Raw genomic sequence first — 17,393 nt, forward strand, 5'->3', positions numbered from 1 at the left:
GTTTTATATAATCACACAAGCCCCATGTATTTCCCTTTCTTTTATATAATCACACAAGCCCCATGTATTTCCCTTTGTTTTATATAATCACACAAGCCCCATGTTTTTCCTTTGTTTTATATAATCACACAAGCCCCATGTATTTCCTTTGTTTTATATAATCACACAAGCCCCATGTATTTCCCTTTGTTTTATATAATCACACAAGCCCCATGTATTTCCCTTTCAATATAATCACACATGGCCCATGTATTCCTTTGTTTTATATAATCACACAAGCCCCATGTATTTCCCTTTGTTTTATATAATCACACAAGCCCCATGTATTTCCCTTTGTTTTATATAATCACACAAGCCCCATGTATTCCCTTCATTTTATATAATCACACAAGCCCCATGTATTTCCCTTTCGATATAATCACAAGCCCCATGTATTTCCCTTTGTTTTATATAATCACACAAGCCCCATGTATTTCCCTTTGTTTTATATAATCACACAAGCCCCATCTATTTCCCTTTGTTTTATATAATCACACAAGCCCCATGTATTCCCTTGTTTTATATAATCACACAAGCCCCATGTATTTCCCTTTGTTTTATATAATCACACAAGCCCCATGTATTCCCTTTGTTTTATATAATCACACAAGCCCCATGTATTCCTTTGTTATATATAATCACACAAGCCCCATGTATATCCCTTTGTTTTATATAATCACACAAGCCCCATGTATTTCCCTTTGTTTTATATAATCACACAAGCCCCATGTATTTCCCTTTGTTTTATATAATCACACAAGCCCCATGTAATTCCCTTTGTTTTATATAATCACACAAGCCCCATGTATATTCCTTTGTTTTATATAATCACACAAGCCCCATGTATTTCCCTTTGTTTTATATAATCACACAAGCCCCATGTAATTCCCTTTGTTTTATATAATCACACAAGCCCCATGTATTCCCTTTGTTTTATATAATCACACAAGCCCCATGTATTTCCCTTTGTTTTTATAATCACACAAGCCCCATGTATTTCCCTTTGTTTTATATAATCACACAAGCCCCATGTATTCCCTTTGTTTTATATAATCACACAAGCCCCATGTATTTCCCTTTGTTTTATATAATCACACAAGCCCCATGTATTTCCCTTTGTTTTATATAATCACACAAGCCCCATGTATTCCCTTTGTTTTATATAATCACACAAGCCCCATGTATTTCCCTTTGTTTTATATAATCACACAAGCCCCATGTATTTCCCTTTGTTTTATATAATCACACAAGCCCCATGTATTTCCCTTTGTTTTATATAATCACACAAGCCCCATGTATTCCCTTTGTTTTATATAATCACACAAGCCCCATGTATTTCCCTTTGTTTTATATAATCACACAAGCCCCATGTATTCCCTTTGTTTTATATAATCACACAAGCCCCATGTATTTCCCTTTGTTTTATATAATCACACAAGCCCCATGATTTCCCTTTGTTTTATATAATCACACAAGCCCCATGTATTTCCCATTGTTTTATATAATCACACATGGCCCATGTATTTTCCTTTGTTTTATATAATCACACATGGCCCCATGTAATTCCCTTTGTTTTATATAATCACACAAGCCCCATGTATTCCCTTTGTTTTATATAATCACACAAGCCCCATGTATATCCCTTTGTTTTATAATCACACAAGCCCCATGTATTTCCCTTTGTTTTATATAATCACACAAGCCCCATGTATTTCCCTTTGTTTTATATAATCACACAAGCCCCATGTATTTCCCTTTGTTTTATATAATCACACAAGCCCCATGTAATTCCCTTTGTTTTATATAATCACACAAGCCCCATGTATTCCCTTTGTTTTATATAATCACACAAGCCCCATGTATTTCCCTTTGTTTTATATAATCACACAAGCCCCATGTATTTCCCCTTTGTTTTATATGATCACACAAGCCCCATGTATTTCCCTTTGTTTTATATAATCACACAAGCCCCATGTATTTCCCTTTGTTTTATATAATCACACAAGCCCCATGTATTTCCCTTTGTTTTATATAATCACACAAGCCCCATGTATTCCCTTTGTTTTATATAATCACACAAGCCCCATGTATTTCCCTTTGTTTTATATAATCACACAAGCCCCATGTAATTCCCTTTGTTTTATATAATCACACAAGTCCCATGTAATTCCCTTTGTTTTATATAATCACACAAGCCCCATGTATTCCCTTTGTTTTATATAATCACACAAGCCCCATGTATATCCCTTTGTTTTATATAATCACACAAGCCCCATGTATTTCCCTTTGTTTTATATAATCACACAAGCCCCATGTATTTCCCTTTGTTTTATATAATCACACAAGCCCCATGTAATTCCCTTTGTTTTATATAATCACACAAGCCCCATGTATTCACTTTGTTTTATATAATCACACAAGCCCCATGTATTTCCTTTGTTTTATATAATCACACAAGCCCCATGTTTTTCCCTTTGTTTTATATAATCACACAAGCCCCATGTATTTCCCTTTGTTTTATATAATCACACAAGCCCCATGTATTTCCCTTTGTTTTATATAATCATACATGGCCATGTATTTCTTTGTTTTATATAATTGCACAAGCCCCATGTATTTCCCTTTGTTTTTTTATAATCACACAAGCCCCATGTATTTCCCTTTGTTTTATATAATCACACAAGCCCCATGTATTCCCTTTGTTTCATATAATCACACAAGCCCCATGTATTCCTTTGTTTTATATAATCACACAAGCCACATGTATTCCCTTTGTTTTATATAATCACACAAGCCCCATGTATTTCCCTTTGTTTTATATAATCACACATGGCCCATGTATTTCCTTTGTTTTATATAATCACACAAGCCCCATGTATTTCCCTTTGTTTTATATAATCACACATGGCCCATGTATTTCCCTTTGTTTTATATAATCACACATGGCCCATGTATTTCCTTTGTTTTATATAATCACACAAGCCCCATGTATTTCCTTTGTTTTATATAATCACACAAGCCCCATGTATTTCCCTTTGTTTTATATAATCACACAAGCCCCATGTATTTCCTTTGTTTTATATAATCACACAAGCCCCATGTATTCCCTTTGTTTTATATAATCACACAAGCCCCATGTATTTCCTTTGTTTTATATAATCACACAAGCCCCATGTAATTCCCTTTGTTTTATATAATCACACAAGCCCCATGTATTCCCTTTGTTTTATATAATCACACAAGCCCCATGTATTTCCCTTTGTTTTATATAATCACACAAGCCCTGTGTATTTCCTTTGTTTTATATAATCACACAAGCCCCATGTTTTCCCCTTTGTTTTATATAATCACACAAGCCCCATGTATTTCCCTTTCTTTTATATAATCACACAAGCCCCGTGTATTTCCCTTTGTTTTATATAATCACACAAGCCCCATGTTTTCCCTTTGTTTTATATAATCACACAAGCCCCATGTATTTCCCTTTCTTTTATATAATCACACAAGCCCCATGTATTTCCCTTTGTTTTATATAATCACACAAGCCCCATGTATTTCCCTTTTCAATATAATCACACATGGCCCATGTATTCCCTTTGTTTTATATAATCACACAAGCCCCATGTATTTCCTTTGTTTTATATAATCACACAAGCCCCATGTATTTCCCTTTGTTTTATATAATCACACAAGCCCCATGTATTCCCTTCATTTTATATAATCACACAAGCCCCATGTATTTCCCTTTCGATATAATCACACAAGCCCCATGTATTTCCCTTTGTTTTATATAATCACACAAGCCCCATGTATTTCCCTTTGTTTTATATAATCACACAAGCCCCATCTATTTCCCTTTGTTTTATATAATCACACAAGCCCCATGTATTCCCTTGTTTTATATAATCACACAAGCCCCATGTATTTCCCTTTGTTTTATATAATCACACAAGCCCCATGTAATTCCCTTTGTTTTATATAATCACACAAGCCCCATGTATTCCCTTTGTTATTATAATCACACAAGCCCCATGTATATCCCTTTGTTTTATATAATCACACAAGCCCCATGTATTTCCTTTGTTTTATATAATCACACAAGCCCCATGTATTTCCCTTTGTTTTATATAATCACACAAGCCCCATGTAATTCCCTTTGTTTTATATAATCACACAAGCCCCATGTATTCCCTTTGTTTTATATAATCACACAAGCCCCATGTATTTCCCTTTGTAATTCCCTTTTTTATATAATCACACAAGCCCCATGTAATTCCCTTTGTTTTATATAATCACACAAGCCCCATGTATTCCTTTGTTTTATATAATCACACAAGCCCCATGTATTTCCCTTTGTTTTTTATAATCACACAAGCCCCATGTATTCCCTTTGTTTTATATAATCACACAAGCCCCATGTATTCCCTTTGTTTTATATAATCACACAAGCCCCATGTATTTCCCTTTGTTTTATATAATCACACAAGCCCCATGTATTTCCCTTTGTTTTATATAATCACACAAGCCCCATGTATTCCCTTTGTTTTATATAATCACACAAGCCCCATGTATTTCCCTTTGTTTTATATAATCACACAAGCCCCATGTATTTCCCTTTGTTTTATATAATCACACAAGCCCCATGTATTTCCCTTTGTTTTATATAATCACACAAGCCCCATGTATTTCCCTTTGTTTTATATAATCACACAAGCCCCATGTATTTCCCTTTGTTTTATATAATCACACAAGCCCCATGTATTTCCTTTGTTTTATATAATCACACAAGCCCCATGTATTCCCTTTGTTTTATATAATCACACAAGCCCCATGTATTTCCCTTTGTTTTATATAATCACACAAGCCCCGTGTATTTCCCTTTGTTTTATATAATCACACAAGCCCCATGTTTTTCCCTTTGTTTTATATAATCACACAAGCCCCATGTATTTCCCTTTGTTTTATATAATCACACATGGCCCATGTATTTCCATTTGTTTTATATAATCACACAAGCCCCATGTATTTCCCTTTGTTTTATATAATCACACATGGCCCATGTATTTCCCTTTGTTTTATATAATTGCACAAGCCCCATGTATTTCCCTTTGTTTTTTTATAATCACACAAGCCCCATGTATTTCCCTTTGTTTTATATAATCACACAAGCCCCATGTATTTCCCTTTGTTTTATATAATCACACAAGCCCCATGTATTTCCCTTTCTTTTATATAATCACACATGGCCCATGTATTTCCCTTTGTTTTATATAATCACACAAGCCCCATGTATTCTCTTTGTTTTATATAATCACACAAGCCCCATGTATTTCCCTTTCTTTTATATAATCACACATGGCCCATGTATTTCCTTTGTTTTATATAATCACACAAGCCCCATGTATTTCCCTTTGTTTTATATAATCACACAAGCCCCATGTATTTCCCTTTGTTTTATATAATCACACAAGCCCCATGTATTTCCCTTTGTTTTATATAATCACACAAGCCCCATGTATTTCCCTTTGTTTCATATAATCACACAAGCCCCATGTATTTCCCTTTGTTTTATAAAATCACACAAGCCCCATGTATTCCCTTTGTTTTATATAATCACACAAGCCCCATGTATTCCCTTTGTTTTATATAATCACACAAGCCCCATGTATTCCCTTTGTTTTATATAATCACACAAGCCCCATGTATTTCCCTTTGTTTTATATAATCACAAATGGCCCATGTATTTCCCTTTGTTTTATATAATCACACAAGCCCCATGTATTTCCCTTTGTTTTATATAATCACACAAGCCCCATGTATTTCCCTTTGTTTTTTATAATCACACAAGCCCCATGTATTTCACTTTGTTTTATATAATCACACAAGCCCCATGTATTTCCCTTTGTTTTATATAATCACACAAGCCCCATGTATTTCCCTTTCTTTTATATAATCACACATGGCCCATGTATTTCCCTTTGTTTTATATAATCACACAAGCCCCATGTATTTCCCTTTGTTTTATATAATCATACAAGCCCCATGTATTTCCCTTTCTTTTATATAATCACACATGGCCCTTGTATTTCCCTTTGTTTTATATAATCACACAAGCCCCATGTATTCCCTTTGTTTTATATAATCACACAAGCCCCATGTATTCCCTTTGTTTTATATAATCACACAAGCCCCATGTATTTCCCTTTGTTTTATATAATCACACAAGCCCCATGTATTCCCTTTCTTTTATATAATCACACTAGCACCATGTATTCCCTTTGTTTTATATAATCACACAAGCCCCATGTATTTCCCTTTGTTTTATATAATCACACAAGCCCCATGTATTACCCTTTGTTTTATATAATCACACAAGCCCCATGTATTCCCTTTGTTTTATATAATCACACAAGCCCCATGTATTTCCCTTTGTTTTATATAATCACACAAGCCCCATGTATTCCTTTGTTTTATATAATCACACAAGCACCATGTATTCCCTTTGTTTTATATAGTCACACAAGCCCCATGTATTTCCCTTTGTTTTATATAATCACACAAGCCCCATGTATTACCCTTTGTTTTATATAATCACACAAGCCCCATGTATTTCCCTTTGTTTTATATAATCACACAAGCCCCATGTATTCCCTTTGTTTTATATAATCACACAAGCCCCGTGTATTTCCCTTTGTTTTATATAATCACACAAGCCCTATGTATTTCCCTTTGCATTTTGTACATTTTGTACTTTGTACACTTGGTACAGTTAAAATTAAATTATCTGATTTTCATTTTCGGTGAAGCCGAAGGACAATTATTGCCCGGACAATACAGTTTCTATTTTGTATACTATTTTGTATAGTATTTAATATGATAGATGAGTTAGGACAAATATTTGATTACTTTATTTGTCCATCAAAGTGGAAAATGTTTCTTTAGTACTGTATAGGGAGGAGCACAGTGTCAGCCTCAGTACTGCCCCTGGAGATATGTAGAGGTTAACTAAGTGTGTTGCTCAAGAACAACAGTAGGAAGTGGTGCCAGTGATCTGAAACCAGCAACCTTCTGATTACTGATCTGTTTCTCTAACCTAACACCATCTCCAAATAAAAAAAGTGTTTGAAACTTTGAATTGTAGTTGTTTATCTGGAAGAGGATAGGCCATTGTTGAACTGGGTCTGAAATCAAATATTTCTCAATAGAGTATCAAAAGGAATGAAAACAAGAACGGGGTATATATGCACAGCCTATTGCCAACTTTATTTAATTGTTTTGAATGGCTAAAATAAAATAAAAATTGAATAAGAAGCTGAAATGATTTCTCCTATGTTTAGCAGATTACTTTGCAGGAACATGAACAAGTTGAACATAAATAGAAAACTAATCTAAGCAGTAAAGGGATGGTAGTGGAGAGTCATTCATCTTCTCCTGCGTCGTGACCTTGTGACCTGGGTCTCCTCCGGGGTCACGCACTCTGTCCTCTGGCAGCCACATTTATTGATGTGAATGTAGGGGTGGTTGAACTTTGACCCGTCTGGGCAGATCATCTCCACTTCCTTCTTGGTGGTGGATTCTTCCCGACAGCAGGTACAAGAGCGCTCCATCATGTTGGCCTCAAGAGAATACCTGAAAACAGAAAGGAGAGATGATGTCATTATGTGGAAGTAATGATTGTAGCAGTTGTAATTATATAACATTGGCTGCGTTTACACAGGCTACCTAATTCTGATCTTTTGACCAATCAGATGAGCTCTTTTGCCAATAATTGGGAAAAATATCAGAATTGGGCTGCCTTTGTAAACAGCCATTGTAACATAACATATTGCTGAAAATATAATTTGTAGTTTGCATTTAGACAGGCAGCCTAATTCTATTTTATTGGGAGGAATAATGTGTTAGTGTTCCTGAAATATTTCAGGAATGATCAAAATACTCACATGGCGTAGGTGACACAGGATCCACTGCATGTTGTCACTTCCACCTTGTTTGCAGATTTGCAGCCATTGCTGTCCAGGTACACTTTGCTCTTTGTCACGTTGCATGGCTTAGTTATTGGAATACCTGCACATAAAAGTGACATTTTCAAATGAATTAACGTTAATCATCCTGAGGACCATGGCAATAGCTAAAACACTTTCCTCAATGCCTGATAAAGGGCAAGAATGATTTACAAATGTCTATCAAAAAGGATGGTGTTAAAAAGACACTCACAGACATGGCAGCAACCATCTGGAGCAATGACTTCAGTTCCCTTAAAAACAAGGAAATGGAAGAAAAAACAAGAACATTTTTAAGTCACTGACGTAGCATTTACCAAACTGTCTCCACATGTTTTTCAGTGCAGTGTTCTTGTATTGTTCACTTTAAGCAACAGGTGTCAATAACCTCACATAAATACACAGTAGGCATACTATATTAAGCAACAGGTGTCAATAACCTCACATAAATACACAGTAGGCATACTATATTAAGCAACAGGTGTCAATAACCTCACATAAATACACAGTAGGCATACTATATTAAGCAACAGGTGTCAATAACCTCACATAAATACACAGTAGGCATACTATATTAAGCAACAGGCCTTGGTCTGAGTGACTGGGCATGTTTAAACTTTATTTCACGAATATGATTTTGCATATTGTCCAGTTGTTTTTAAATGGGCCAGTTATCCGGACCCAGATAATTTGCCAGATTTTGTTATTGATTGGTTATTGTAACTCACGGGTATGCAGTCTTCTGGGTGGAAGACAGGGCACAGAGTCTTAGCCTCGATTGGGATGAGTTGGTCCTGAATCTTTAAGCACTCATACTTGAGACACTTGTCTCCCGATGGTATCCAGACGGAACCAGGCTGTAGAGGTGAGAATATGAAAGATATCAACAGGAGATTCTTCAAATTATATACGATATACTGTATCATTGCTAAGATAGTTATTTTGCATAAAACTTTATTGCTACAGTAAAATTACATGTTGATGTTTTTAAATAATCAAGTGAAATAGGACTGATATGTTTTACGAATTGTAAAATAAAGAATCTGTGAGAGATAAATAATGCATCTTGATGCTATTTTACCTGAATAGTGTGTGTGGTGTTATCTGGCAGCATAACCACACAGCTTGTCTGTACACACTTCCCACAACACTGCCCAGGAACGGCTTGATGATCATAGCCCTGAAAGGAAGAAGACAGACCAGAGAGGAGAAAACCTTTATGATGTGCACATTATCTCTCTTATACCAATGTGTGATCCTTGTAACTCACTAGTAATTACACTTATCCAGTAGTAGTCCAATAGTGGACACAGAGGAATCACTGTTATTATAATATTTTGACATGGATAAGAACTCACATTACACTAAGTATGTTGAATTACATAATGAGGCCAAAGGGTGTCGATGCGTCAATGGAGATCACTTACCTGCTGGCAGTGAGTGTCACATTCAGTAGGATGACACTCAATGATATGTAGATGGCTTTGGGCATCTACACTGTCACCACACACACAATTCGTACACTTGTCCCCAGGAACATTGGCACCAGGCTGGAATGAGAAAATATAATATTTCTATCGAAAGTCCATGAATTGAGACACTTTTTTTGTCCTATCTAATCTCATAAATGGATTGACCAAAAAACATTGTTGGCACCCTGATAGAGGCCTCTAATTGCTTTAAAGGAGGAATTTGCATAGTTTAACTTGTTTTTTAATTAATGTATGCAAGTAAAAAATAACGTTGTACTCTTTTATTAAGTTGATAATTTAGAAGTGGTGGGAATGGCCAAAATGAAAATAGCATAGAATGCATTCTCACCTGATATTCAGTGTTGTTAAACACACAGACATCCTTTGGCACTGTGGGGCAAAGAACATAGATAATCATTCAATAATGCAACTAACATGTTGGGATTTCTAGGATATGCACAAATACTGTACACGCACACTCAAACACATGCAGACGCAAACTCACCGCATTGATAAGTTAGGCAGCAGACTCCCATAGTTGCCTCTGTCTCGAATCCGACTGGGCAAGTTATCTTGGAAATAGAGCATCGTGTGACATCACACTCTGTTTGGAAAGAAAAAACGATTGTTTTAAAAACTATGCGAATGGCCACAGTGGTTGGATATATTAGGTAATCACCGAAAATGTTAACGTTTTTACCGAGATGTTAAAAAGCCCACATATAAAGCACATTATCCAAACAACTCACTCACCGCATTTGTCCTTTTGACAACAGTCAACGGTTTCTACGACCTTAACTTGGCCCTCCTGATCACAGGTGAGAGGAGGCTGATGTTGGCATGCAATAGGCTGGCACTGGATTTCCAGACTGTACGGGTCACACACACACTCCTGGCAGTTGCTCACCCAGGTCTCATTAGCCTGCAATGAGGAACAATTTAAGTACACTAAGGCTTGTATGGACACTACCAGTACAAAGTTCAATCATTCAGTGTGTGGAATTAGTAATTACTGAAGCGCTTTGAGGTTTTATGAAAACACTATAGAATTGTAATACATTATTATTATTATAATTATTATTATTGCAAACATTACTATACATGATTGCCAAAAGTGAAATAAAAGCTACATGACCTTTTTTTTCCAATTTTCGTCTATATTACATACTCAAATCTAACTGCCTGTAGCTCAGTCACTGAAGCAAGGATATGCATATTCTTGGTACCATTTGAACGGAAACACTTTGAAGTTTGTGGAAATTTTTGTCAAAAATGAAAAAGGCATGCTGTCGTGCAAGGTTAGTAGCTACAGTTTACGACATATACATGGTTTCCGGATACTCCCGTTAAGCACAGCTCATTGGCTATCTAGCTAGCTTTGTTTGACCCCGATTGGGGCTTATTTGACAAAGATACAGTTGTTCAAGTGATGGCCGCCCGAGTCATCGGCGTGCCATGAAGGCGTCGCTCTCTGACCAAATATGGTGTTCTATAAGATATACTACACCCCTAATGATATAGTGAAGTCTTGTTACCTGCTAGGATCTCTGAGGAATACATACAAACGTGATTTGACTCGTTGAAACAACGTTTAAGGTGAGATTTTCACAGATTCCTTTCTTTGCAAATTGAATGAGTGGAAATACAAAATAGATTATGCATGCTATGTGGACCTTTTTAGGATAGGAAAAGGGATTTTATTAAACAAAACTACACTTCATGTTATCTCTGGGACCCTTTGGATAGTAAATCAGAGCAAGATTTCAGAATATAAGTATACATTTTACCTTCAGAGGTGAATTTATCAAACCTATCACGGTGAAAAAATTGTTTTGTTGTTAGGAGCTCTCCTCAAACAATTGCATGGCATTTTTTTGCAGTAATAGCTACTGTAAATTGGACAGTGCAGTTATATTAACAGGAATTTAAGCTTTCAGCCGATATAAGACACTTATATTTATCGACGTTTGTTGTCTCTTTCAAATCTGCGATCTTGACATAACGCGCTGCATGATTTACAACTGTCCCATTGATGGGACGCCGATCCTTAAGTTAATGTGTATATCAGAAATTAATAGTTTCTCTTCCCTGCTTAAACCTGTGAGTGAAATTCAAACACAATTTTACCTCTTTCCATTCTCCATTTGGCAATGGGCAAATATCTAATGAACAAAAGAGAAAAAAATACATTACAAAAACTAAGTAATTGAAATACATTCCACAACTTCATTTTGATAATGCATTTTATATACCGGAAGCACTTGATGAAATCAATATCAATCAAAATAAACCAAAACCCGCAAATTGAAATATCCGAGAAAAATGCTGTGGATATTTTTTGTTTGTTATACAAAAAGCTGAACCAGCTTTCAAAAGACCACTACAGTAGCAACGAACAATTAGCACTTTGTGCTTCCCAAAGTGAAGGTCAGCAGGATGTAGCTACTATCACAGCACCATACAGTAAGTCACCACACCCTCATTATACAATGCTGTTATTTGACAATTCTTACCACAGCTGGGGATACAGTAGTTTGAGCTGGAACTCATAATAGTGGTCCCAGGGGGACAATAACATCCCTCCCATTGTATATCTCCCATGACACTGAACTCATTTTGAGTCTGGATGAATTTGAAATTGTACCTGCAGAGATATTTAAAAAATGTTTCAATAGCTGAGAGACTTTTGCCCATCATTATACCCATCCACTGAACAACAACAGCATTATACATACCAGGCATTACAGGTTGGTTCAACTTGTGGACCGCAGGCTTTATAAACCTTGGGTTTCTCACATGTGAAGTCTGTAGCGGGGGAGATAAAAAGGTTAATAACCAATAAGCAACATCATAGAGAGGCTATCTGAGCTTTATGGTCTTGAGGAGTGACCTACTTACCACATTGTCCATTTGTATAATTTCTCCACTCAATACAGACTCCTGCTTGTGCACATGCATCAGCATAGGTCTGCAAGCTGGTGCAGCCAATGGTAACATCATCCATATAACACACATCAAAGATACATGCCACAAGGAATGGCTCGTAGGGGATTATCTTATGGCAACTCTCAAAGACCCTAGAAAAGATGTCACGCTTCAGTTAGAGTAGATACTTAAATATGATAATTCACTTTGTTTTGTCATCATCATCAGCTTTGTCAAATGATTGCCGTGTTTTAGTATGTCAAGTTATTGTTGGCACTGAGATTATTATGATTGGGAGGTTATCGATCCTACAGAAGAGCTAGGTTTACTGTAAATACTAATTGCTACTTACTTGCTTTGAATGAGATGACAAATGTGTGGATCACAGCCTGGTGGTGGTGTTGGTATCGGCTCTGGTGGTGGTGGTGTACACTGACTGTTATTGTGGTCAGCAACATGCCATTGGTGTGCCATGTCAGGACAAGATGAATCGATAGTCCCATTTGGCAAGCGGCAGTCATCTGTCCGGTTGTTGTCACATGTACCTGAATAAGATTGAAAACCATTGTTAGACAATGAGACATCATGGGGTAATCATCGTAACAAAGTGACCATAAAACACCTGTACTCACCACACTGTCCCTCAGTGTTGCCACTGAACTTGTCCCAGGGCAGGTATATGCTAAACATAAGACCAGTGAAAGACACCTTGGCATTAATTGCTGGAATGACTAAAAGGGTCTCAATTCCGTTGTCTGTGATGCGGAAGTCCTTGGTCTCATATGCTGGGATGATGCGTTTCTGGTTTACATAAATCTAGGACAAAAATATTAAGAGATGGACAAAATGGTTACAATAATTCAATATTTTTATACCCAATAGTATTCTAGAACTGTATCCTATATCTAATACATAAATAAAGTATATCAATCTTAAATGGAAGCTAATCAATATCTAAGCTAATCCAAAAACGAATCACTCTTAAATGAAAAAACGACTGAAAATCTCTTGAACATACAGTATCTGAGATATTTTAATTACCAGACTTGTGAAAACTCCATCAACGTCCTTCTTGGTCATGAATATCTTGTAAGATTGATAATAAATTGTCAGAGACTGAGGACAGGAAAGTCCATCTGGGGCATCACAATAGTAATTGTCGATTACAACACTGAAGTTGTACTTTGGCAGGATTTCTTTGACCAAGACGTAAGAACAATTTCCTTGGAAGCCATAGTATGTTCCATCAAAGGTGACATAGTGAGGGTCTCCCCAACCATAGCAGATACCTTTGTAAGAAGAGAATGATTAGCATTTAAAAGGACACGGATGTGGAATGTTTTATGCAAAATGAATGGTGCTGTGCTGAACGTTTTCCAATGTTAGACATTCATATACATTTACTGCTGGTAACTATTAGATAAACCTAAACAAGTCAAATAGTAAGAATAATTTTGAACTAAAATCAATGGCTAAAGTGGATTTTGTGACACAAAGAATAAACATATCTATTTTTGGGGTGGGAGGTGGTAAACTTACATTGACACTCATAGTGGAAACAGCATCCAGATTCGTCAAACACTTGGATTGGAGGATAGTTATTTTCACATGCTATTGGCTTCGGAGTCTCACAATGTACATGCTCATAACTAACATTCCCGTTAGTGCATGTTCCGTTGGTGCATTGGTTATGTATCCAGCTGTCACCATTCTACAAACACAGACAAATATTAGGCCTACAGGAAATGTCTATAAAATCATTCAATTATTTTTGTAATGTAATCATCCCTTTGTAAATAATAATTCCTATGGAACAAAAGTTATTATCTATAGCAGAGTAAAACCTGTCTTGGAGGATGCTCATGGTCACAGTTCTTCTCAGAAGGATATGTTACATGTGGAACTGTTGTTGTTGGGGGCTGTGAAGTGGTTGGTGAAGTAGGAGTAACTGGGGTAGTTGATGTACCACAGCTGGTCAAATGTGTTTCTATTTCACAAGTCTTGTTGCAGAGACCAATGTAGCACCATCCATCATGGTCAGAGACATTATATACAATGGAGCCTGAAAGTAATTTGAGGTGTAATCATTAAGCAGGTTTTCCAACTTAACATGTAAAATGACATACAAATTGAACATCACTAATAGCTGAACTAATAGTACAAAAGGTTTAAAACTTGGAAAGAAGAAAAGTAAAACTTACCAATGAGGAAATCAGTATGATTGAAATGGCAAACAGAACAATGATGGGGTAATGTGACTGGAATCGATGGTTTCACTGTTTCACCAGTTATGACAAAAAAAGGAGTTGTAGGAATAATAGTAGTGGTGGGAGGCAGAGTTGTTGTTTTTGTTGTAGGTGGAGCTGTCGATGTTGAGGTTGTAGTAGTGGGTGTAGGAGTAGTGATGTGAGGAACTGTTGTTGTTTCGGTGGTTGGGATGTGTGTTGTGGTTAAACATTTACAACATTTCACTCGAATCTCATAATCGAAGCACTTTTGCTGAAGACCTTGCTCATTGTTTTGACAGACAAGGCCAACGGATGGATTGCAAGTAACGTCTTGGCCAAGCTGAGAGATCTGAAGTCCAGGGTATTGTTTTGCTCTACATTCAACTGCCTCTGGAGCTGAGCAAATGTGATAACCAGCAGCAATGATGTTCTTAATGGATTCATTATCTCCACCTTCAGAGCCAGACGTTGGCTGACCAAGGTTGATCCAGTCTGACCACACACATGTTTCTTCACCACTGCATTTGGTAGGTGTTACTCCTGTTGAGGTTGATGTAGGAGTAGTGGTTGGAGTTGTGCTAGGGCTGGGAGTCTGAGTTGATGTTTTTGTTGTAGGTGGAGCTGTCGATGTTGAGGTTGTAGTAGTGGGTGTAGGAGTAGTGGTGTGAGGAACTGTTGTTGTTGCGGTGGTTGGGATGTGTGTTGTGGTTCCACATTTACAACATTTCACTCGAATCTCATAATCGAAGCACTTTTGCTGAAGACCTTGCTCATTGTTTTGACAAACAAGGCCAACGGATGGATTGCAAGTAACGTCTTGGCCAAGCTGAGAGATCTGAAGTCCAGGGTATTGTTTTGCTCTACATTCAACTGCCTCTGGAGCTGAGCAAATGTGATAACCAGCAGCAATGATGTTCTTAATGGATTCATTATCTCCACCTTCAGAGCCAGACGTTGGCTGACCAAGGTTGATCCAGTCTGACCACACACATGTTTCTTCACCACTGCATTTGGTAGGTGTTACTCCTGTTGAGGTTGATGTAGGAGTAGTGGTTGGAGTTGTGCTAGGGCTGGGAGTCTGAGTTGATGTTTTTGTTGTAGGTGGAGCTGTCGATGTTGAGGTTGTAGTAGTGGGTGTAGGAGTAGTGGTGTGAGGAACTGTTGTTGTTGCGGTGGTTGGGATGTGTGTTGTGGTTCCACATTTACAACATTTCACTCGAATCTCATAATCGAAGCACTTTTGCTGAAGACCTTGCTCATTGTTTTGACAAACAAGGCCAACGGATGGATTGCAAGTAACGTCTTGGCCAAGCTGAGAGATCTGAAGTCCAGGGTATTGTTTTGCTCTACATTCAACTGCCTCTGGAGCTGAGCAAATGTGATAACCAGCAGCAATGATGTTCTTAATGGATTCATTATCTCCACCTTCAGAGCCAGACGTTGGCTGACCAAGGTTGATCCAGTCTGACCACACACATGTTTCTTCACCACTGCATTTGGTAGGTGTTACTCCTGTTGAGGTTGATGTAGGAGTAGTGGTTGGAGTTGTGCTAGGGCTGGGAGTCTGAGTTGATGTTTTTGTTGTAGGTGGAGCTGTCGATGTTGAGGTTGTAGTAGTGGGTGTAGGAGTAGTGGTGTGAGGAACTGTTGTTGTTGCGGTGGTTGGGATGTGTGTTGTGGTTCCACATTTACAACATTTCACTCGAATCTCATAATCGAAGCACTTTTGCTGAAGACCTTGCTCATTGTTTTGACAAACAAGGCCAACGGATGGATTGCAAGTAACGTCTTGGCCAAGCTGAGAGATCTGAAGTCCAGGGTATTGTTTTGCTCTACATTCAACTGCCTCTGGAGCTGAGCAAATGTGATAACCAGCAGCAATGATGTTCTTAATGGATTCATTATCTCCACCTTCAGAGCCAGACGTTGGCTGACCAAGGTTGATCCAGTCTGACCACACACATGTTTCTTCACCACTGCATTTGGTAGGTGTTACTCCTGTTGAGGTTGATGTAGGAGTAGTGGTTGGAGTTGTGCTAGGGCTGGGAGTCTGAGTTGATGTTTTTGTTGTAGGTGGAGCTGTCGATGTTGAGGTTGTAGTAGTGGGTGTAGGAGTAGTGTGTGAGGAACTGTTGTTGTTGCGGTGGTTGGGATGTGTGTTGTGGTTCCACATTTACAACATTTCACTCGAATCTCATAATCGAAGCACTTTTGCTGAAGACCTTGCTCATTGTTTTGACAGACAAGGCCAACGGATGGATTGCAAGTAACGTCTTGGCCAAGCTGAGAGATCTGAAGTCCAGGGTATTGTTTTGCTCTACATTCAACTGCCTCTGGAGCTGAGCAAATGTGATAACCAGCAGCAATGATGTTCTTAATGGATTCATTATCTCCACCTTCAGAGCCAGACGTTGGCTGACCAAGGTTGATCCAGTCTGACCACACACATGTTTCTTCACCACTGCATTTGGTAGGTGTTACTCCTGTTGAGGTTGATGTAGGAGTAGTGGTTGGAGTTGTGCTAGGGCTGGGAGTCTGAGTTGATGTTTTTGTTGTAGGTGGAGCTGTCGATGTTGAGGTTGTAGTAGTGGGTGTAGGAGTAGTGGTGTGAGGAACTGTTGTTGTTGCGGTGGTTGGGATGTGTGTTGTGGTTCCACATTTACAACATTTCACTCGAATCTCATAATCAAAGCACTTTTGCTGAAGACCTTGCTCATTGTTTTGACAGA

At 37.6% G+C, this 17,393-nt stretch overlaps 1 protein-coding gene across 1 annotated transcript; it reads right to left on the reverse strand.

Moving 5' to 3' along the window:
• Positions 1-7,275: 7,275 nt before the first annotated feature.
• On the reverse strand, positions 7,276-16,960 carry LOC112241479 (intestinal mucin-like protein). The gene is made up of 19 exons (XM_042330957.1): positions 14,638-16,960; positions 14,281-14,498; positions 13,976-14,147; positions 13,478-13,725; positions 13,069-13,252; positions 12,789-12,981; positions 12,410-12,588; positions 12,247-12,316; positions 12,025-12,155; positions 11,639-11,673; positions 10,265-10,433; positions 10,017-10,115; positions 9,861-9,901; positions 9,467-9,589; positions 9,121-9,219; positions 8,768-8,896; positions 8,254-8,293; positions 7,980-8,103; positions 7,276-7,668 (listed from the first exon to the last, which is right to left on the reverse strand). The coding sequence occupies exons 1-19, from the start codon at positions 16,835-16,837 to the stop codon at positions 7,461-7,463; spliced, it is 4,662 nt and encodes a 1,553-aa protein (XP_042186891.1). The 5' UTR covers positions 16,838-16,960; the 3' UTR covers positions 7,276-7,460.
• Positions 16,961-17,393: the final 433 nt, after the last annotated feature.

The sequence above is a fragment of the Oncorhynchus tshawytscha genome, linkage group LG12 (genome assembly GCF_018296145.1).
Source record: "Oncorhynchus tshawytscha isolate Ot180627B linkage group LG12, Otsh_v2.0, whole genome shotgun sequence".
Lineage (NCBI taxonomy): Eukaryota > Metazoa > Chordata > Actinopteri > Salmoniformes > Salmonidae > Oncorhynchus > Oncorhynchus tshawytscha.